Genomic DNA, 24,857 nt, shown 5'->3' on the forward strand with positions numbered 1-24,857 from the left:
TCTAGTGTGTCACTTAAAGCCTTTATTTTCTTGTTGATCTTTTGCTTAGAGGATTTGTCTATTTCAGTGAGGTTGGTGTTGAACTCCTCTACTGTTATTTTATTACTATTGATGTGTTTCTTTGATTTTGTTAGTTAATTGGTTTATATACTTGGTTGCTCCAATATTAGGAGCATAGACATTTAAAATTGTTAGATCTTCTTGTTGGACAGACCCTTTGAGTATGATATAGTATCCTTCTTCATCTCTTATTATAGTCTTTTGCTTAAAATCTAATTGATCTGAGGTAAGGATTGCCAGCCCTGGTTTCTTTTGTTGTCCATTAGCATGGTGAATTGTTTTTCACCCCCTCACTTTAAATCTGGAGGTGTCTTTGGGTCTAAAATGAGTTTCTTATAGACAGCATATTGATGAGTTTTGTTATTTTATCCATTCTGATACCCTGTGTCTTTTGATTGGGACTTTTAGCCCATTTACATTTAGGGTAACTATCAAAAGGTATGAATTTAGTGCCACCGTGTTGCCTGTAGGGTGACTGTTACTGTATATTGTCTCTGTTCCTTTCCTCATCTCCTCCTAGGCTCTCTCTTTGCTTAGAGGACCTCTTTCAATATTTTCTGTATGGCTGGTTTGGTGTTTGAAAGTTCTTTTAATTTTTATTTGTCCTGGAAGGTTTTTATCTCTCTTATTTTCTATGACAGCCTAGGTGGATTTAATATTCTTGGCTGCATATGTTTCTCATTTAGTGTCTCAATACGTCATGCCAGTTCTTTGTGGCCTGCCAAATCTCTTTGGATACGTCTGATGCCAGTCTTTATTTCTACCATTGGATGTTACAGACTTCTTGTCCCGAACTGCTTTCAGGATTTTCTCGTTGTCACTAAGACTAGGAAGTTTTACTATTAGATGCTGGGGTGTGGATTTATTTTTATTGATTTTGAGGGGGGTTCTCTGTGCCTTCTGTATTTTGATGCTTGTTCCCATTGCCATATTAGAGAAATTGTCTGTTATAATTTGCTCCAGTATACCTTCTGCCCCCTCTCTCTTTTACTTCTCCTGGAATCCCCGTTATTCTCATAATGTTTCGTCTTAAGGTATATCAGTTATCTCTCGAATTCTCCCCTCGTGGTCCACTGGTTGTTTGTCTCTCTTTTGCTCAGCTTCTTTATTCCCTGTCATTTCGTCTTCTATATCACTAATATTGTCTTCTGCTTCCTTTTTCTTACCAGTAAGAAACTCCATTTTTGATTGCACCTCATTAGTAACTTTTTTGATTTCAGCTTGGTTAGATTTTAGTTCTTTTATTTCTCCAGAAAGGGGTTTTATTTTTCCAGACAGGGTTTCTCTAATATCCTCCATGCCTCTTTCAAGCCCAGCTAGCACGTTGTGAATGAATCGTCATTCTGAACTCTCCATCTGACATGTTACCAATGTCTGTACTGATTAGGTGCCTAACCGTTGGTACTGCCTCTTCTTCTTCTTCTTCTTTTTTTTTTTTTTTGTGGTGAGCTTTTCCACCTTGTCATTTTATCTAGATAAGAATGTATGAACAAGAAAATAAAATACGGAAAGTGTGGCAAGGACCCCAGAAAAATGTATGCAAACCAAATCAGAAGAAACCCGAAACGGGGGTGAGAACAAAGAGGGTAAATAGAAATAAAAAAAAATATATGTATGTATGTTAGAGTGGTGAATAGAATAGAGCCACCCACTTGATTTTGGGTATATTTTGATCTCTTAGAAGAAACTACTTACCGGGGCGCCTGGGTGGCTCAGTGGGTTAAGCCGCTGCCTTCGGCTCAGGTCATGATCTCAGAGTCCTGGGATCGAGTCCCGCATCGGGTTCTCTGCTCAGCAGAGAGCCTGCTTCCCTCTCTCTCTCTCTCTGCCTGCCTCTCCATCTACTTGTGATTTCTCTCTGTCAAATAAATAAATAAAATCTTAAAAAAAAAAAAAAATAAAAAATAAAAAAGGAATTGGTAAGTTAGTTGGAAAAAGAAAGTGGCGAGAATTTGCTCATGCTGGAGACTAGAATAGAGCCCTGTGGTATATTTAGGGTATATTTTTATCTATTAGAAGAAATTGTGTGCCAAAATTTTTTAGAAGAAAAACCCTATGTGTACGCAAAAATAAAGTTATATCCAGTGATGGATATAATATGTGTATAATAATGAATGTTTAAAAAGATTTTTTTAGGAAAGGTATTGCTAAGATAAATCATTTAAAAAATGTTAAAAGAGGAAAGAAGAAATGTTAAAAAATTAGAATCAGAAAAAATTAAAATTAAAAAAATTTAATTAACTTTGAAGACTAAAGAATCTCGGGGAGAAAGCTATGAATTCCATTCTTTTCTTTTCCCCCTCTTCTGGAATTCCGCTGTTTTCCTTGATCAGTGAGCTTGGTCTTGGCTGGATGGTCTTGCTGATCTACTGGGGGAGGGGCATCTGTATTGATTCTCAACTGTCTTTGCTCAAGATGGAATTTCATTCCCCTTGCTAGGGGCCAGTCTAAGAAATCTGTTTGAGTTCGCTATCGGGTGGTTTTTTCCCCTGAATGCTTTTTGTAGAGCTCTGGAGGATGGGAGTGAAAATCACAGCCTACCATTCTCCAGCCCCGAGGAGCCGGGAGTTCAGGGCCCCACTCCTCAGTGTGTCCTCAGAGAATAGGTGTCAATCACTCTTGTCTCCCTGGTGTCTGGCTGTTCTTTGGGCTCATTCGGTCTGTGACTGAGTGTTTCTGTCTCTGGCGCACATCCCAGTGGAGTCTCCAAACCCAGCAGATTCCTGCCTCCAGAGGAGGAATGTGAGTCTCCCTGGATCTGCCACTTGTGGAGTCCCTGCTCAAAGAGCAGTGGTCCAACTGTGCTGCGCATCATGGTTTAAGGTAGTCCCAAGCTGAGAGGTCAATCCTTGGATCTGTCTCTGTAGTCACCTTCCTCTCTCTGATACCTGGGAGCTCCTTCACACTCAGACCCCCTTGTTCTTTCAGTGATCCCCTGGGTCCTGAGACCCCATTGTCACTGTGAGGACTCCACCTACACTTAGCCTCTGGAGTGATATCCCTCAGTGGAGCAGACTTTTTTTTTTTTTTTAAGATTTTATTTATTTATTTGAGAGAGAATGAGTGAGAGAAAGCACGAGAGAGGAGAAGGTCGGAGGGAGAAGCAGACTCCCCAAAGAGCTGGGAGCCCGATGCGGGACTCGATCCTGGAAGTCCGGGATCATGACCTGAGCTGAAGGCAGTCGCTCAACCAACTGAGCCACCCAGGTGCCCCAGTGGAGCGGACTTTTAAAAGTTCTGATTTTGTGCTCCACTGCTTGCCGGGAGCCAGCCGCTCTGTCCTGGTCTTTCTTCCCATTGCTTTGGATTCCGTTCTCCGCACATCCTGTCTTTCAGAAAGTGGTTGATTTTCTGTATTTAGAATTGCTGCTCTTCTTCTCTTTGATCTCCTGTTGAGTTTGTATGTGTTCAGAACGATTTGATAACTGTCTAGCTGAACTTATGTGACCTGATGTTCTTTCAGTTCACTACTCCTCTGCCATCTTGTCTCTCCTCTCTAAAGTTTTAGTAATGGTATAAAAACCTTTGCTGTTATGATTAACTTTTTAGTGAGAGCAATGCCAGTGTGTCATTATTTTTTGTGTATTATTTAGAAAAGTAAGTAATTAGAAGGTTTAGTTCCAAGTTCATTTCATTTGGTTATTTGGTTTAATGTGTATTAAATTGAAACAAAGATCTGACAGATATATGTAGGTTCCAGTGGAACAGGAACATCATTAGCAACACTTATTAAATAATAGTACTAACTTTTCTCAGTGCAGTCTATGAATCAAGCAGAGGTTTTCTGCTGAATCATTACTTGTAAATTTCCATCTTCCTTGATGACAGTCAGTTATTCTTATAACTAATTTGGAGTGTTACAGTTTTATATTTTTAAATGAATGGATCAAAATTTGCTTTAAAAAATGGGCGTCAACTAATTTCATAAGTGTCTTGGTCTCTGCATTTTTACTTTCACATTTGTGATGTAGAGAACCTCACCTCCATATTTGGGTGCTCATGTCTGCTATAAATGTTGATCTAATGCTGCCAGGAAGAAGGAGAAAGAAGTGAGTCATGCAGTGGTGATGGAAACTGATCAGGCAGTTGGGTCTGCCAATGTGTTTCTTTTTTAAATGACATTTATTTGAAAAGCAGTTACTTTCTTACTAATTGTTAAAGTTTTAAGGAATTATTAGTGTTTTGATGAATAAAAAATGCCTGTCATGCTAAATTTCAGCAGTTTTTAAGTATTTTGTTGAGATAACCAGAAATATCTGTGAGGTACAGTATGGTTTCATGCTCACTAACTATCTCATTTCAAGTTGTTACAGATATTCTACATTATTTGAAATATCTTGCTTTAATTAAAAAGAACTACCTTTTTGACTCTGTAGCACTTTGTGGACTTTGTTTTCAGTTTTCTTTCTTGGATTGGCTTAAATTTTACATGTGGGGTAACCTTTTTTAGGAATCGTTCTCACAGTTTTTTTAATAAAATATCTTTTTTTAAGTAAATCATTTATATCTGTAATATGTTTTTTTGTTCCATTACTAACTCAAAGAAAAGTATTTTCTATATTTCATTATTGAAATAATCTAGCAAATATTTTAAGCTGAGTTGTTTAAAAAAACTATTTTAATTCAACTTCGTGATAAATTTCCTGCACTGAGTTATTTTTCTCCTTGTTTTAGCAATGATTTCTGTGGGTCTTCTGACAGTATTTGCTGACAAAGGAACATGTTTTAGTTTAATGCTCTGTTGTTTTGCATGTTTTTCTTCAGCTTCTACCAAGATTTTCCCCAATGTTACTGGACTTTCGTCTTTTGCTATTAATGAAAGAAAAAGTTCAAAAGAAGCTTCTAAACGTATGTCTTTAAGTCTAGAAAACTGCACTAAAGTGCTGGATTGAGTATCACATAATTTTAATTATTGCTGAGAAAATTGAAAAAGCTCTTTTCATGCTCTGAATGGTTGGTTTTTAAGTGGTCTGCTAATTTGAGGTGGCTTTGTACTATCATTACCTAATATTTTAAGCTACAGTATGCACGTAAAATGGGAGTCATCATTGAAAATGATATATATCCATATTTCAAATGGCTACATATAATTTTTAATCTTGTGGTATTAGGTTATTAGCCTTAGATTTTCATTATTTTTATCATATGATATGATGCATGGAAGGTTCAGACTTAGGAGTAGGTTATGTAACAGTCTAGCATTTTCTTGTTTCCTTGTGCTTACATTTTTGCTATTATCTTCAGTCTTTTGTCTTTGCAAGATTCTTTGAATACCACTTTTCCATTTTTGTTATTTTTGATGGTTGGTTTAGTCAAAGCTAGATAAAATAACGCATAAATCCATTTTGCCAAGTACATGGAAGCTGCAGTATGGTGCAGTACACTCACAGTGAACAGATGTGCATTGTGACTATCTCACTTTTGCCCTAAGATACCTCCTGTACCATTTGGGCCTGTGGATCCATTGATTCTTTCAATGTTACCATGTTAAATAGTATTTTTAAAATAAAATGTTTATATCTTTCACAAATTGCAGTGGATCCCTTATGTGGTCTCTGGACTGTGGAAACCACTGTTGCAGAATTAAGGATTATGGGAAAGTAAAAATAATGTTTATATTTTCTAATATCCAGCATATATTCTGAATTAACCATCTTGATAGTAAAGTGGTGTATGTAAGTATTAAAATTACATTTTTCCAATAAGATCTGAAAGCAGAAATAGATGAAGAGTTCTTGTGCCATACTCAACAACATTCATTCAATATAATGCTTTTTTCTTGCTTTTGACTTTATACTATTTGCAGAGACAATAGAGTTAGGTAATTTTTTTCCTTTAACTTTGTTTTCCATCTGAGCTTTGTATGTTATATGACTGCAGTCTGTATAAATAAAGTTAACTGGATCTTTTGAAAACATGAGGTAGTTATTTAATGTCAGGTAGAATTGGCTGACTTTAATTATGGAGCAAATTCTTGAAAATTTTATTAGAGTTTTAGAAATGTTTTATCCTTTCTAGTCCATAGAAGGTAGAGGAATTATGGAATCTTTAGAAAAGATAATTAAACAAATGCTATAAAATCAAAACTATAATCATTATTTATGCTAGGGTATATTTTTAGGTACTAGCATATCTTTGGTTCATTCCATTCAGGGGCACAGTTTCCCTCAACATGGAAGTGAGAGAGTATTTGAATAATTACTAAGAAGCACAAGGAGGAAGGCAAGCATTTGATGGTGAAGGCAAGTTCAGATTTTAAAAGAGCACGTGGAAAATGCAGCTTTAAACTGGGATTAAGACATATTACAGAAATAGAATCAGTATAGAACATACATAGAAATTTATAACAAATTTATAGAAAGAAAGAACGAGTAGTCTCTCTTGAAGGGAAGAACAAACGTAAAAATGTAAAAGGTTGACATTTACTTCTTAAAATGCACAATAGGAAAAATAGTGGAAAAGTTAAAAAATGATTTTGGAATAGAAGAAAGTTTTCAAAATTACACTGTCACATTTAAAAATTTATGAGTGAAGAGAGGAAAAATGAGAGGGGAAGGGAAAAGGTGAGTGAGAGAGAGAATGAATTAATGAATGAATATGAAAATGAATAGGCAGCTGGTAGGACTTTTAGTCTCCTTTGACTCTATTCTCATATGGCTCCTCTGTAATAACTTTAAGAATATGATGTTTATTTGATGAAGAAGTGAATTTATCTTTAATGGGGACACTGCATCATGGCTTGTATGGAAGGAGAAAAAAATGGTTTTGTGTTTACAAATATGGCTTTGAAAATACAAGTGGTCAGTTATTTAGACTTTAGACAACATTTTTTGAAACTACAAAATACTATATTCTTCTCATGTATTGTAGAAGTAGTTACACTGAAAGCTTGCTTTTGTGTTTTGAGTACTGTAAGAACTAGAGAGTTTAGAAGAGTTTCATATTGTTACATTGTATTGAATTAATATTGAGTTATGAGTATTGCTCTGTTTAGTTTAATGATTATATTATAAGGTTGGAGTTAATGATTTGGAAATATTAGCTGCTTAATTAGAAGTATGCATCTTATTTCTATAAGAATAAAATGAGTCATTATGGTCTCTTTTATTCATATGAATGGTATCTATTCCCGGTCAACCTATATGGCAAATTTATAAGAGTAAAAAATGTCAGTAGCTGTAAAACAAATTAAAATATTTAGAGAAAAGCTTCTAAACACCACATTGGTTCAACAAATATTTATTAAATGCTTAGTCATTCCAGGAAATATGGTCTTTGCTGGGAGTAGGGAGAAAAAAAAAAAAGACCCAGTTTTTGCCTTCAAGTTAGCTTAGAGTTTAGGGGAGATGGATTTATCAGATAGTTTTAGTTTAAGTGCTGTAATATATGAATTAATATGGAAGAATAGAATGCAGATAGTAATTTCTAAGTAAGATATTTCAGGGGGGATCTCTGCAGTTAAATTGGAAGGATTAAGAGTTGACAAGATAAGGATTTGGGTGGGCTTAGTGGAATAAGACGGGGTGAGAGTTATTAGAGGGAGAGGGTGGTGAAGATGATAGCATTCTAGGCAGAGAGAACAGCATTATGAATAAAGTAATGGAAACGTGTAATAGCATAGAGTATGCTAGAAACAATCTTGCATTATTATTATTATTTATTAAAGCATTCTTTGAAGGCTAGTTAATATATACCAGGCTTAATGTGCATGATCACACTTAAAACTGAGAGCATTCTTTTGAGGTTTATAATCTCATATTCTTATTCTGCCTGCTTCCATGATTCTACTCTGATGGCTTGATCTTAGCAGTGTATCATCAAAAATTGAATGGAGGCTCATTACAGTGTAGACATATCATGGGGAGGAGAGTCAACTCTACCTAGAGACACTACCACACTCTTAGGCCTGGCTATGAGGTGTACAGATACAGACTCTGAATCTTGTTAGCATTTCAGAGTTGATTCTCCTTGGGGGCGGGGGGTGCAGATTCATGCTTACCACATTCGTAGGAGACTATAATTTAACCAGAATATTTTGAGGCTCTAGAAACCTAGCTTAGGATATGTGAGCAGTGCTTGGGGATCTTGATTGAAACAAACACTATGAGTCAGCAGAATGATGCACTGGCCAGTAAGGTCATAAAATCAGAGGCTGAATTAAAAGAGGTGAAGTATTTCAAGATGATGGAAGTGGTAGTCCTTTCCTTCCTTGCATTTATCAAACCTCAGAGTATTTTAGGAAAATAAATATGGACACTGTGCCATGTCAAATGAAACTAAGGTAGGCTTACTTTAGCCTGAAGGAGAGAATGATGCCTTCAGATAACATTTATATGGTTCTTGAGCTTGTTAACCTCTGTCCAGTCTGACTACCATCTCCCTTAGTTCATTCAGGCTTTTATCAATAGTCACTGGAATTACTTCAGTAGCCCAAATTATTGAACATGGAGAATCTGTTCTGGCTAGTTATATATAACTGTTATTTAGAGATACTAGGTAGCTCTTGAATCAGGAGGGTTTGCAGAAACAGGCTTCAGATAATACTATTAGAATAATTTTCACAACCACACAACTGAAATTTAGTCCAGTGTAGGAGCTGTTGCCATCCCAGAACTACTTGGTCAAACCGTCATGGTGAAAAACATGCAGCTGCTGCCAACTATTCCATAACCATATTTCCTATGTATTGCCACCCATCTCAGCAGAATGGATCGCTTACTTGTGGCTTGCTTCTTTATATAGTTCATTTCTGAATCTATACATCCTATAAGTATATTTCATTGGTGGAAACTAAATCACATGTCTGTACGCTAGTTATAAGGGAGTCTGACAGATACAGTTTTTATGGATTCTTCCTTGGTTAGGTGGAACTGGTACTGTGAGAATGTATTAACATGTAGAGAGCATGTTTAAATGCTGTTGAGCAACCAAATATGACAGAAGACACAGTGGTTACCTTGCTAGTCTCCTTGACTTCACTAAGCTTTTTCTCAGCCTGTAAGACCCAGATCCTGGTAAAGACATCTTTGATCTTTACATCTTCTCTGTGTTCCCACAGCATCATATACATGCCTCTGTTACAGTGGTTTGCATGTATCTTTTCCCTACTAGACCATGAATTATTTATTTTTATTTATTTAACAAAGATAGTATTTACTAAGTATCAGGCATTGTCTAAATGCTTCATAAAGAATTCATTTGAGTTGTGGGTACAAGCTTTCTTTTAGTTTGCATTCCCCTAGCCAGCCTAGCATAGTCCTTGGTGCATGGCACATGTCCAGTAAATAAGTGAGTCAGTATTTAGAAAGTAGGGAAGAAAAAATAATGACACAGTCCTGCTACTTTAACTTCGCTGTTATGTTCTGTTGTATATTTAGTCTTCCAAAGAAAAACTTGGGAAAAATTAAACTTCCCTAATATGGGATGGACTGCCTGAGAGGTAGTAGGTTTTCTGTTAGTTGAAATCAACTCTGAGCATAGATGAGCATCTGTGGACTACATTAAAAGTGCTATCCAGCCTAGTTTTTCTGATCTGCTTTGACTCAACAGTACTGGATCTAGCCTATGAGAGAGAGAGGGAAAAAGGTCTTCTGTCTTCAGGTCAGAAGGCTGATACTCAAATGAGAAATAAGGAAATAAGGAAATAAGATAGGAAAGATAGGGGTGACCCAGTGACCCAGGTGGTTAGTAAGGAGGATCCTTTGTATATATAAGCGGAAATTATAGTTGTTGACTGAACAGATCATAGGAGTTACTACATTGCATGCAAATATAGATCAAGCGATTCTTGCTGTCAGTGAAGTTGGTATTATATAGATAGATGCAGCTTGATTTCTTTTCATGGCTCCTTTCCCCTCCTTGTGTTCTTACATATAAGTTAATTTTTTTTTTTTGCTCATAACTTTCCTTGATTAAAAAGATAGTAATGGCTAGAATTATGAAGAGAATAAAAGGATAAAAAATACTGATTTTTAAAAAATTGAAATACAACTCACATACCATAAAATTCACTATTAAAATATACATTTCAGTGTGTTTTTTAGTATATTCAGTGTGATGAAGCTATCACAACAATCAACGTAGAACATTGTTACCGCTCCAAAAAAAACCCACCCATACCTATCAGCAGGCACACTGCAATCCTCCCATTCCCCCTCCCTTGCCCCTGGCAGCCACTAATCTATTTTCTGTCTCTATAGATTTCCAATTATGGGAAATTAGTATAAATAGAACCATATAATATGTTGTCTTTTGTGACTGGTTTCTTTCACTTAGCATGATGTGATTTCAAGTTTCATTCATGCGATGGTATTTATCAGTACTTCATTCTTTGTCTGGACATACCACATTTGTTTATCCATTCATCACTTCATGGGCATTTAGGATTATTTCTACTCTTTCACTTAGCATGATGTGATTTCAAGTTTCATTCATGCGATGGTATTTATCAGTACTTCATTCTTTGTCTGGACATACCACATTTGTTTATCCATTCATCACTTCATGGGCATTTAGGATTATTTCTACTCTTTGATGTTATTGCTGTCAGCGTTCATGTACAAATTTTTGTGTGGACTTATATCTTCATTATTTTTGACTGTAAGCTGGGTCATGGGGCTACTTTGTAACTTTTTGAGGAACTGCTAGACTGTTTTCGGGAGTGGCTGTATCATTTCACATTCTCATCAGCAATGTGTGAGGGTTCCAGTTTCTCCATAACCTCACCAATGTTTGTTATCATTTTTTTGTATCCTAGCCATCCTAATGGGAGTGAGATGTGGTATCTCATTGTGCTTTTGATTTGCATTTCTCTAATGAATAATGATGTCGAACATCATGTGCTTACCAGTCATTTGTGTATCTTCTTTAGAGAAATATCTGTTCAAATCATTTGTCCTTTAGTATTTGGGTATTTTTTAAATTATTGATTTGTGAGAGTTCTTTATATATGCTGGATATAAGTCCTTTATCAGATGTGATTTGGAAACATTTTCACCCATTCTGTAAGTTGTCTTTTCATTTGGTGTAACTTTTTTTAAGATTTATTTGAGAATGAGCGTGAGTCAGGGGAGGGACAGAGGGAAAGAGAATCTCAAGCAGACTCCCTGCTGAGTATAGAGCCTGATGTGGGGCTTGATCTCATGACTCTGAGATCATGACCTGAGCTGAAATTGAAGAGTTGGATGCTCAGTGACTGAGCTACCCAGTGCTCCTAATGTTGCTTTTTGAGTCATCGTCACTTCCAACTTGGTTTTGTGACCCCTCATGAGTGTCTTAATGTGTTGTAAGGGTTAATATGAGGTTAAAAATGAAGAAAAATAATTGGTCTAGTGAAAATTTACATGTGTGTATATTACATAATAAAAGATTCACAGTCAAATTAAAACTTATTGAATCTCAAAACTGTATTCTTGTAACTGAATATTTTTTCCTCCAGTGAGTAGTTTTTTGTCATCCCAACACAGCTGCTTGTATTTTTGATTTTTTTTTTTTTTGCTTCCCAAATCCAACAACTTCTCAATAATTTTTCTTCAGTGATATATTATAGGTATGTATTTCCTGTTAGTTTACAAAATCAGATTTGTTCTTCTAGATAATAGTGATCCCGAGGGAGAATATGCCAAACATTAAATTATTCATTTTTGCTGTCACGGTAAATTAATATCTGTGCTAATGTTATCTAGTGTATGCTACAAAACTGCCAATTTATTCTGTGGAATAGCTTAAAAATATTTTTTCTTTCTGCTCATTAGTTGATCAGGTAGAGATATGAACCATGAATACATGGTAAAACTTATACAATGTTATGGTACCTGGAGTGAAAAATAATAGTGAAGGATTGACCAAAATGATCATTGTCGTTAGTTACAGCATGACTGAATATTTTAAAAGAGAATATTAATATTTATTAATCACTTTTGAAACTGAAGCAGAAATTTGTAAATGCTCACAAAAGATTTTCTTTCTAACAGGAAGACATGAACCTTAATGAAGACCGTAAAGCTCCTTTACGAAACAAAGATTTTACCACCAAGCGTGAGATGGTTGTCCAGTACATATCTGCTACTGCCAAATCTGTAAGTAGTGACACTTTCCCGGCACTACCATAATGAGTTCAACATTACCTGCTCAAAAATAAACAAACCTCAGATCTTCAAGTTCTTGCCTCACTGTACTCATGGCCTATTCAGAAAAAACTTATACATGTGTTTTTTACACATTTAGTATGTATTTAAAAACTGCTTATAATTATAGAGACTTCCATTATTTTAAGTAATACAGACAAAGGATAGAAGGCTCTGAGTTAATCCATTGAGTTTTGGGGCAGTGGTTTTTTTGTGTATCTTAAAAATTCACAGCAATTTGTAGGTATTCCACTAAATATACTGTTTGTTATATGAAAATTTTGAATTTTGAGGGAGAACACAAGAACATATGCTAGTCACAAGTTTAGTTTTCCATTAAAGCTTTATGTCTGGTTTCTCCTTGCATGAAATTTTTAGCAATATTTTTAATATGCTGTTTTAGTTTTTTTTCATTGTTTTATGTGATACTAACTGTATAAACTACCTCATAATTGTTATTATACAGCTTAATAAAAAAGAGGGTGCTTAATAGGAAGGAGTTTAATGAAATCTCTGTGTTTCAAAAGACTTGAAAGTAGAGTTCTGTGGAAAGACTTGTTTTCAGCGGGAAAAACTTCAGTGTTTTAATGGGATATATGGCTTTGCTTATTACTTCCTAAGCTGCTTCCAAAAATAAACTTCAGGTTTGATTTCTTTTTGCAAGAAAAGAAATGTAATTTTGAAATGATGAAATGTATTTTTTAGATTTCTGTAAGGAAAAAGCTTTATATAACTAGACTTCATAAAATCAGTATGTATATATATTTGTGTGTAGACACATGCACACATACCATACACACACACACACACACACACACACAAACACATTGATTTTATGTGTATGGTATGTATATTATCTGCATGTATATAAATAATAAACACACATGAATTTACATGTAAAAAATTCATACTTTAAATTTAAAAAGTTGACCAGTAAAGAAAATAGTTCCTCTTTGGAAAATATATTCTAAAATTATTTGGCTATCCTATTACTGCTGCTTCAATACAGTAATTACTGCAATTACTGATGCACTTTGCCCCGAATTCTACAGTTGTATTGATTTCATATTGTAGTTTAAACAAGCTAACTCTGAATGCTGAACTATTTAAACATAACACATTCCAGCTCTGCCAGAGCAGAGCAACAGCATGTTTTTTAATTTGCTTCTGGTATCCAAGGGTAGGAGTATGTTTCAAGTGATAGGTGAAATTTGCCATGAGTGTTGTTTTCAATAGAATTTGGTGATGCATGGGGTTTTACTTTGAAATTGTGATGAATCTCTTCTCATTTTTGCACTCAAGTTACTGTTAATAGTAAAATGCTTTAGGAAATATAGGGTATACATTTAGTGTTATTTTTCAAATGCCTAAAGGAAAATACACTAGTAAATCTATATAACTAAATCTGAATACAAAGTACATGAATTTTTTACATATGAGTAATCATATGGTGTTTTTTAATGATAAGATTTTATTAGTGTTTCTGGCTCATTTGTTTTTGTTTATGCAAGTGGGACTGAATATAATGAGGATTATACAAAGCTCTTATTCTTTAACCTTTTGATTTTTACTCTGTGTAGAACTTGCTTTTATTTATTCTCATATTGTTTTCTCTTCAGCTGACCAGATACATACATTTATGTTATATACTCATTTTTCACATTAAAATGCTAAAATTTATGTAAATGTTGGATGACCTCTCATGAATTGCTTTATTTGAAAGATGGGAATTGAATGTTTCTCAAAAGACATGGAAATTCTGTTTCAGGTATTAGCCTCAAAATCAGTACTATAACTATATTAGTATATGACCCTTGTTTGTTTCATTCAGCATACGCATGAGCACCTGATATGTATGACACCTATAGCTCTTTCATTAGAGTTTTAAGATTATACATTTTATTTGATAATATTTTTTCATGGACCAGATGTTACAATGAAAGAAAACCTGTTGATAAATATGTTTTAAAGCTTTCTTACCTTGGGGAGACATTAATTAGTACTGTGTTTTCTGTTGTTAAAACCAAGAAAATTCATTATGTACTTTCCTTTTGAAGGTGAGAGGGATTCCATTCAGTGACAAGCAGTCCACTTATCTTTGACCTCTTCATGATCATTATAATAATATTTGTTTAATATATGGCTGTTTACTTATGTGTAACAAGGTTTCCATCCTGCTTTCAGTAGGGTTTAGACATGCTTTATATATCTTCTGCTCTTTTGCTTACTTTTTCATTATATTTATCACTAATTAAAAATATTCCTTTGTTGGAGCGCCTGGGTGGCTCAGTCGGTTAAACCTCTGACTCTTTGTTGTGGTTGAGGTCATGATACCAGGGTGGTGAGACTGAACCTGGCATCCAGCTCCACACTCAGTGTGGAGTCTGCTTGAGAGTCTCTCTTCTCATCCCCTCCCCTGACTCGCTCATGCATGTGCTCTCTTTGAAATAAATAAATCTTAAAAAAATGTTTCTTGTATGGTGACTAACATAACATTAATTTAAAAAAAGTTTCTAAATTTAAAGTAGATAATGATTGTATCACTTTATGAAAATGCTTTATAAGTAGTCAAAACTTTAATCTTGAAGTAAAAACAAAGTTAAGAGCTAGTGTTCCTGATGGATAATGTTTTATAGTCACGTATAAAACATATGAGATATAAAACATATGAGAAGTATAGTTTGTTTAAACGTAAGTTGTACATTTCTCCCTTTAACACCTGTATTAGTCATTTTGCATAGAATTGAAAACAAAATATGAACTCAAGAGAAAATGTCCATCATTCTCCTGGGTTCCTGGGTAAAGACAATAAAGCAGGATGAAACTGATATGTAGGTATTTGCTCAAAACCTTTTTTTCAAACAGACAAGTCTTTTGTTATATAATTAACTTGGCTAAAATAATCATGGAATAAAAATATATAGGAAATTTAAAGATAATGATGAAAAACTATTGCTTAGTTTTTTCTTGTTGAAGTTCCATAATAGAGAATATTAAACTGTGTGAACATTAAAGGAAAAAGTGGCTTGAATAACTCCGTCAGTGATGAATGAGTTTTAAATAAGGGAGTGGAGAAGAGTCATTTGCTCATTATAGCAAGTGTGGTTATGGACCTGACCTATAGTAGTTGGTACATGTGAATAATTTGGCCACAAATAATCTGGAAGAATTTATATTTTCAAAACATCGGGATATATTTTGAGTAATGGAAAACCAAGATTTGTTAATATTGCAGACATTGTCATATCCATTCATAATCCTCAAAGAGGCACAGTGTATCAGTGATTTAGCAGATCATATATGTTCTAGCTTAACAGCCTATATAGACATTCATGAGGATAAATTAGTCACTGAAATCCTAATGGTTTGCCAAAAGCCAATGTCTTTATTAGAATATTACGAAACTAGTTTATTTCTAACTCAAATCACAATCTTTGAGGTTGAGATTTTAAAATATGTAAAGTTACGTTTTTAAGACAAATGACACATTGATAGGTATCATTGATTTAAAAAAATCTCAATAGGAAATAATTTAAAATAGTGACAAATACATCTGTAAAGTTTTTAGATTGTCCCCTGTAATAAGCAGTTGAAAGTTACAGTACGTCTTTCTCTGTGTATACATATATTACAGTTTTGCTTTTGCCATCAGCAGATATTTTCTTTTCTCAGGTGAAACAACTGAATTCAAACATGACCAGACCTGTTCCTTTTAGCTTCCCTTGGCCAATCTAATCTGTTCATTGTATGAGTTTTAGCTAAATGGAATCATTTTGCAATCATAATGAATTAATAATGGGCTATATTTTGGTTGTTTCACTGAGTATAGAACTGCCTTAATTAAGACAGGCTTGCGTTCTTGTTTTAGTCTCATGTCTGTGCTAAATAAACAAGGGACAAATAAGACCTCTGTCTTTTTGGTTGAGAAATAATTTAGGTCGATAGCATATCTTTCAATTCAGAAGACTGTTAATGGCACCAAAGAGGCTTTTATTCAACTAAATAATCACTGCCTACAAATAGTCTGTTGAATGAATATTTAAGAAAGCTGCTTCTCTGTTTGGAGATTCATGGATTCCTCTGAAATAATTTGCTTGGCAACTGTCAATATCTTTTTGTGTCTTGTATCCTGTTTAATTTAGGATTCTTCCTGGCATTTCAGTATTTTCTTTTCCTTTTTAAAGTACTAGCTGGAAAAAAAAGTACTAGCTGGAAAATAGAACACATACTGATAATAATGGCTGTCAGTTATTATCTAACTAACTGCATTAATTCTTTTTTGGACATTGCTTGATATTTAACTGTAAGAATTTAATAACAATTTGATTTATAATTGGGTTTTGGCATTACATTATCTTAGAACTGTGATTTCACTTCTTGCTTTCTTAAACACATTCAGCTTCTCAAATTCTGTTATCTCTTACTATTAGGAAAGCTCAATCAAAGTTTCAGATTTTGAACTGTTTCCTCCCTATGAATATATGCATGTTTATACATATAACTGCTTCTTTGTCTTCATGTTATATTAACTCATCTTATAATACAAATGCTAGGATAACCTAGAAAACTAGAATCACAAGCAAGCTATCTTCTTTATAGTTTTCAAGTATAATATAAAACTATTAAAAACCTTAAAATAATAATATAAAATATTCCAGTTTTCAACTTGCAATTCATAATGTATATTACTTTAAATGCACCATTTATATTCTAAGATGCCTTATTTCATCCTTAATATTGTATTTGTTATAACGAGGAAAGAAAAACATTGGAAAAAATTCAGTTTTCTACTGCTAATTTTTTTGAGTGTCTGTGAGGCTGATAAAATATCTGATGCCTGGTTACACTTAATTTTATAGTACTTAAGATTTAGATCATAGTATATAAGCCCATGACAGTACATTAAAAAAAAAATCCTCAAACAGTAATACTCTTTTATTTGATAATTCTTATTCTGCAGACTTTACATGTTTTGAATATGGTAGAAATTAATACTGGTATATTTGTTTAGCCTCTAGATCTAAAGTGTTGAAAGTATACATAGTTTTAGCTATTTACTAATTTACTAAACACTTAACTTCTTTGAAAACTTCAGAGTACTAATACTGTTGCTGTTCTTTTTTTTTACACCATAACCACTCTCCGTTGACCACTGCATGCAGATAGTTGGAAGTAAAGTTATGGTGAGTACAAAAGATGTGTTTTACCCTTAGGTATGAATTTGTGCTTTTGGGAATTGAGTGATTTTGCTTATATTATTTTTTATATGTTTGGTTTTGCTTTTGGAGTATATTCTACCAAAGTAGCAAGATGATTAAGATCAGTTGATGTGTATTTAGCGATGGTAATTATTTTTCCTGTGGTTTTTGGAAATGTTTAGAATTGGAATATGCTTGTATATTTTGTTTTTGAAAGTTTCACTTATTTTTTTGGAGTTGTACCTGTGTTTATGATTTTATGATTCAGTTCCTATGATTCTGATGAAATTGGATGTTTTTACCTCAGTGTCTTACGATGGCAGGGAGAGACTCTAATAGGTTGGTTTATATTGGCAGTGATTCTTATTAATGTATCTTACTTGGATTTTAGTGTCATTGAGCACATAGTTTAATGAAAACAGCCTTTGAAGTGCAGTCACGAGGTCTAGGTCTTTGTCTTTGTTAGATGGTACTAATTGGCTGTATGACTTTGGACAAGTCCTGTAATTTCTTTGAGGTTCAGATATTAAATTGATAAATTGAAGTGATTGGTGTACATTATTTTTTAAGGTTCTTTCCATTGCTGCCTTTTAGAGGTTTTTTTTAAGATTATATATTTTAGAGAGGTTTTTTAAAGATTATTTATTTTAGAGAGAGAGTACATTAGTGGAAGAAGGGGCAGAGGGAGAGGGAGAGAAAGAAACCTAAGCAGACACTGCGCTGACTGCAGAGTCCGGTGCTGGGCTTGATCCCAGGACCTTGGGATCATGACCTGAGGCCTGTGTAATTGAGACGTATTTGTGAATACATTGTCTTCATGACTAAACAGTCTGTATTTAGAGAACAGGGAAGAAAATACTACCTTTAACATTATTAAGTACCACAGTATTCAGAGTAGTGAATGTGTATAATACTTGTTTTGCTTTTAAAAGTTGAGTTAGTCTTTTTTTCCCCCTCTTTTAATTTATGTGACATCCATGGACAAAAAGCCATCAATCTTTTGGGGATAATTTCAAACATCAGCAAGTATTTCTTTAGTGCTTATTATGTGCCAAGGACTGGAAAATAAGGATAAGATTTTACAGTACTAATATATGAGGAAAGAATCAGTCCTTAAGTTGTGCATGCTGATTGTGTTTTAGGAATTCATAATCAGGAGAGAGAAGTAGGCGTAGAGTAATTAGAGAGAACTCTATGCAAGTTTCTGGACTTAAACTGGGCTTTTAAGAATCCTTAATTTTGATGGCTGGGATTTGATAAGGGAGATGAGACAACAAAGAAGCTTTAAGATTGTGAAAATAATACTCAATCCAAAGGCCTACAGAAAGATCCAAACTGTGTGGGTAGGGGGCTGAGAAAAGGCAAGCAAGAGGTGAGGCTGATTGTTGTTGGAACAAAGAGTGTATATTGGAAAGCTTGAAAAATCAAATTGAAAGAGGATCTTGGAAGTCTAGTTAGAAGAGTAGAAGTTAGTTTGAACAGGAAAGTGACTTGAGGAAAACAGAGTTAAAAAAACCCCAAATTTGATACTAGTATAGGTAGGCTGGATTAGGCCAATGGTTCTCAAGTTAGAAAGTCTATAAAAATGGGAGTTTTGTCTCTCATGGGGTCTAGGATAGGGCCAAGATATCTGCATATTTATCAATCACCACAGGAGATCCTCAGGAGGTAGGCTGAAGAGCATACTAGAGGAGTACTAGATTAGGATGAAGAGAGATTTATTTCCAGGGCTACCTAGGAGACTTTTGTGTGAATCAGGGAGGACCTATACTAAACTGGGGCTAGATGTGGGAGGGTGGGGTTATATAGGGTTTTGACCTATAAGGGAATCTTGAGCTTATTTTAATGTGAGCTGAAGCTAGCCTGGTTTCTGCATGGCTTTTGCCAGAGCTGGTGAAATAGTATGATTTCTCCATATTCTGAAGTTCTCTTCTCATTTCTCTTAGATAACACTCAACTCTGTCCCCTAATTACTCATACTGTTGCTTCTTTAGTTTAGAGTCATCATTAAACACATCTGTAATTGCCGTAGCCCCCTAAGTAGTCTCCTGGTATCCACTCTCTCACCCTGGCCATGCATGTTCTACACTGTTAAACAGACCATGCTGATTTCCCCGCTTAAAACTTTCAAATGGCTTCCTATTGCCCTTTGCAATCTCTTCCCTGCTCCCTTTTCTAATTTCATCTCCATCTCCATTCTTACATGTGCCTGTCCTCTGATTGTACAGGAACACTTGACAATTCCTTAACATCCTACTCTTTTAGTACCTCTATCTAAATCAAGCACATTCTCTTTCTTTGAGCTAGAATGCCCTTTTCTTCTTTAAGGTGCCTAGAAAGCTCCTAAATATCCATCAGGATTAAGCATCATGTCAATCTTAGGAGAATTTGTCTTAGATAACTCCTTCCTTTCCATAACACCACCATATAGCCTTAGTATAATATTGAACGTATTTTAATAATAAATCATTACATGTCTTTCTTCCCCAGTAGCTCATTTACATAAAATACTAGGTCTAATGTAAGAGAGAGGTAAACATTGGCCGTATAGGTACAAGTGGCAGGCTAACGGGCTATATATGGTTCATGGAAAAGTTTCATCTTGTCTGAGAGTGTTTTTGAAAGACAATGTAATTAGATGGATATTATGATTGATCTTCAGTATAAACTGTTTTACACCAATGTTTTATCTATGATCTGCTTCTCACACTGGAATTTGCATCACATATCCTGGGATAAAGGGAGGTAACTATGGGTATCAGGTTCTAGAGGAAATGAGGGATTAGTTCTAGAGTTTAGGTGGGAGGGGTGCCTTCAGGGGGAAGATTTTTCTTTGTTGTTTTTTGAGACTAGAGTGAGGAGTGAGAAAACAGTCATTAAAATCACTCTGATGGAAAGTCAGGTACAAAAGGGCTTATTTTTCATGGTCTCATTAGTCTTCAAAAGATGAGAAGTGTGTGTTCATTGATAAAAATGGCAGATAAGAATTTCATAAAAGTGTTCCAGAGAGAATGCATTGTAGAAATAACCACTTTAATTATTATAGTTGCCTAGATATTATATATGTTGGTCAAAAAAAAGTCATATAAAAACCAGGTTAAAATTAGAAAAATGGAATATGTAATAAACTAAGTCTGCATGACCCTATCTTTTCTTTTGCCTCTCTAATGTTGATTAGAAGCAGAAATGAATTGAAGCCCTCCCAGTCTTTAACTACTGTCAGCCTTACTTTTCATTATTTTCCTTTATAAATTTGCTTTAAAAATCAGACTGGAAAACTGCCTGTTGTTACCTGAACATAACCACCCCCTCAGCCTCATGCAGTCTTTCTTCTGACTTTGTTCATTCTAGGATCTCTTTTTGGCATAGAATTTTTTTTTTTTGGTCACCATTCTGCCCATTCATTATAGCCCTCCCTGAAGCCTGTCCTGATTGCCATCCCTGAGTCATCCCCCTCAATTTCTACCTAGTAATTTATATGAACTTATAAATAAAGTGCTTATGTATCACTTCATTTTTAACTTTCTTAAAGAATCACTTTCTGCTTTATCTTATACTTTCTATTATGTGTTTGTTAAGGGCTTCTGTTATAATACTCCTAGATTATTTTAGTTTATAGTAATGTATATCCTTGAATAATACTGTCACCCAGTGGGTCTGTCTTTTTATGTCAACAATGTAGAGCTTATGAAGGGATGTAAATTTCCATAGAGGTCATGGGTTTAGAGATAGATAGACCTGGGTTCAGATTTCTGCTCTGCTATATGCTGTATAGCTGTGTGTCCTTAGATGATTACTTAACCTCTCTGATCCCCAGTCTCCCCATCTAAACAAGAGGATAAAAATACTAAATTCAGGGAGATTTTGAAGTTTATGTTTATATTTAATGCATTTAATGTGCAAAGAAGCTTGCAGGTAGTAGGCCTAAATTACATTTTTTTTGCTAAATGTATTCAGTTCTATTAAATACTTGGTATGAAGAACATAAAAACATGAAGATTACATGGTAAAATGAGATAAAACTATGAGCAGCCTTTTTTGTTTTGGTAAGTATTCAAGATGTGTGATATTTGATAGGATTCATTCTGGATCAAGAATGTTGAGTTAGATCTGGATTAAGAATGATTCAGTTAGATGGAAAAAGGAGAATGCTTTGCTGTTTATTGGAAGCTATGTGCTATGTAGTATAGATTATTATTGGGCTTTTAGAAAAAAATAAACTCATATGTGGTCTCGATATAATATTGACAAGATACAGAAAATGGCTAAAATGATGGATGTGATTTCATTGTAAGCCAGGAATAATTTACCCACAGGTGGAAAAATCACTATTCTGTGGGGAAAAAAAAAAGTAAGAATGACATGATTATGTATGATAATTGGAAAACAGAATTATAATGACCAGAGCTTATAATGTTAAATATTAGTAAATTTAGTAACATAAATAGTTGAGTGCTTAGGGCTGTAGTAGGGTGTTTATGCAACAGTGTCTGTTTAGGGATGAGAAAGACCTGAATTTGAACCCATGATTCACCACTCATTCATTCCCTGTGATCTTGTTAACCTCTGTAACCTCAGTTTCATTTTTTTCTTTTTAACGAAAAGTTACTGGACTCCTATTACATGCCAGGTGCTTGAATGATGAACCATACAGATATATTCCTCATGGAGCTTACTTACATTCTAGCTGGGAGACAGACAATGATACATCAAATTTAATGGCAAGTGGTGGTTAAGTGCTGTGGGGAAAAAAAAAAGTAAAATGAGAAAGTTGAGAGTGATCAGGGATGTGCCATTTTAGATAGGTGACCTCTCTGTGCAATGACAAATGAGCAGAGACATTAATGAAATTGGGGAGAGCTATGTAAATATTTAGGGAAGAATTTTACAGGCAGAGAGAACATAGAGTGTCATGGCTTAGAGGCAGGAGAGTGCATTCAGTATGTGAAGAATAGTGAAGAGGCTAGTGTGGTTGGAGTGGGGTTCAATAACGGGAGGTATGGGCATATTTAATGACCAACCACAAGAGCTAGTTAAATCACTAAAAACATAGGTTAAGGGTAGTAGTGGGTTGCTCATTTGGAAAGGTAGGTTAAGGTCATTTTAGGAGAGATATGCTAAAGAGTTACACTTTAATAGAGAGGGATCCTGAAAAGTTTTGAGCGATGGAATGGCAAAATCTGAGCTGTATTTGGGGAAGATTAATTGAGCAGTATAAATAAGAGAGATTAGAAACTAGGGCAGGGAGATGAAGTTGGGGGTTGTTGTAGTAGTTTAAATAATAGAACCCTTAACTGGAGAATGGTTAAGAGGAACTAAATGGAGAGTATAGATGAGTGATTGTGGAAGTAAAATTAATTAGTTTCAGCAAATGATTTAAAAGGGCAGAGAAGATATTTCCAACAATAATGACTGAAATTTTAAGCATGGGTGACTGAAATGGTAGTAATTTGAGATCATAGAGAAATCAGGAGCAAGACTATTTGGAGTAAAAAATGATGAGTTCAGTTAGATATGTTAAGGAGAAACTAGTAAGATCACAAAAACAGGAATAAAATTATCAACACACAGGAACATTTCTTTAGCACTTGTAGAACTAAGAGTAGAATTTTATAATTTGGTTCATGGTTTCAAACTCCTACTTTTACTATTTTAAATGTACCCTCTGCACTTTGCTGCTGAACATATGTTTATCATCCTAACAACATTTACCTGTTTATAAACTGAAGCCTCAATAACTGTATTAGGCAGTTAAAGCATACTTCTAGGTGACTCAATGTACCCAGATAGAATAGAGCTAATCATTTTAGTGGCTTGTAGTATTGCTTACCAGATACGCCATTTTACATAATTAATATGTTACTTTTGTACCTTTTGCGATGTTTCTGAATAATCTGAATCAAAAGGACAACCCCATCATAGGTGAAGGTTAGGAACAGTTGTATCTTTGTTTGCCTGAATTGGGGCATGGAGGCCCTGACTGAATGAATATTGTAGGACCTTTTTCACAAAATAGAGCCAAATAAATTTGTTTCCTCATGCTAGTGAGGAAGGTACTAAATGAAAGTTCCTGTTAAAGTACAAACTTATGGTCAGGCTCAAAGTAAAATATTCATAATGCTTTTGATGTATTCCTTACTATAATTCCTAATACTAGAATTCCTAGTAATCATAATATCCGTAAAATACCACTAACCCTGACAGTATGTACTTGGGGGCTAGCTTTTAATTTGCTATTGAATTATTAAATTGAAATTTTGTTTACTAGTTGAATAGTGTCTTAATGATTACTTCATGTAATGTTGTACTTGTGTCAGGCTGATTATTTGAATGTATCCTATGAGAAAGATAAAATCTTTGTGGGTTTTTAAAAATAATTGTATAGTCCAGAAGGGGGAGACAAAACATTAATTATTGGAGTTTGAAGTAGCTGCTTCATGATAAAAAACATGGCTTTTTTACACTCCAATTTGATTTATTTTTCTTACGGGCTTAGAAATCTTAGGGAAGTTGCCACTATAAAACATTTAGTTTAATGGGGGTGACGATTTTGTTAAAAATCAATTCAATCGGAGTAAAAATAATCAAGGCAATTATTTTTAACTAGTGTATATAAAGTAGAAAAACTCATTTGGTAATCAGATGGAAATAAGACCTGAGACTGTTTAATGATGGTATATTATAAGCAATCGTTTCAGAATAGCATGAGCACTATTAGAGTTTCAATTTAAGTCTCTTCTAATTTCATAATCATTGTTATGTTCAGTGAATAGCTATTTTCCCATTTCCTTATGTTTTAACACTGCAAGCCAGCTTGTGTCTTATACTTATTTTGGATAGGGATATCCATATATGTTTTGAAAAGTTTATTATTAAAATCTCCATTCATTTTTAGAACAGTTTTTATCAATCCCTTCCCTTCTACTGCATTGTCACAAATTATATTATCTCATCATGCCAGATTAAATTTGTTTAAGATATGCTAAGATAACATAGATTATAAAATATTAGTAAGTCATTATGCCTTGGGCACTTGGAAATATCTAAGTGTGAATATTGACTTTATGTTTAGACATACATTTTGTAAGTTGATTACATTAATATTTGTGAGTATGTGGTGGTTATATTTTATAATATATCCTGATACTGGAAACAAGAACATAAACTTTTCTTTTAGGATTCTGCACTGCAAATTTATTTTCTGTGTATTTTAATTGCAATCATGGTAGAAATTTCTGTTGATGACATTTCTTTGTGTATATAGTCAGGTAAAATAATATATTTCGGGGCACCTGGGTGGCTCAGTGGGTTAAGCCTCTGCCTTCGGCTCAGGTCATGATCTCAGGGTCCTGGGATCGAGCCTCGCATCGAGCAGGGAGCCTGCTTTCCTCCTCTCTCTCTGCCTGCCTCTCTGACTACTTGTGATCTCTGTCTGTCAAATAAATAAAATCTTTAAAAATAAAATAAAATAATA

At 34.4% G+C, this 24,857-nt stretch overlaps 1 protein-coding gene across 1 annotated transcript in view; it reads left to right on the plus strand.

The window, feature by feature from the left end:
- Positions 1-24,857, plus strand: part of DIAPH2 (diaphanous related formin 2) — a 958,873-nt gene that overhangs the window by 67,596 nt on the left and 866,420 nt on the right. The window contains exon 4 of the mRNA XM_032331686.1: positions 12,033-12,137. Within this exon, the coding sequence (XP_032187577.1) occupies positions 12,033-12,137 (105 nt within the window). The remainder of the gene's footprint in view (positions 1-12,032; positions 12,138-24,857) is intronic.

This window comes from Mustela erminea, chromosome X (genome assembly GCF_009829155.1).
Source record: "Mustela erminea isolate mMusErm1 chromosome X, mMusErm1.Pri, whole genome shotgun sequence".
NCBI lineage: Eukaryota > Metazoa > Chordata > Mammalia > Carnivora > Mustelidae > Mustela > Mustela erminea.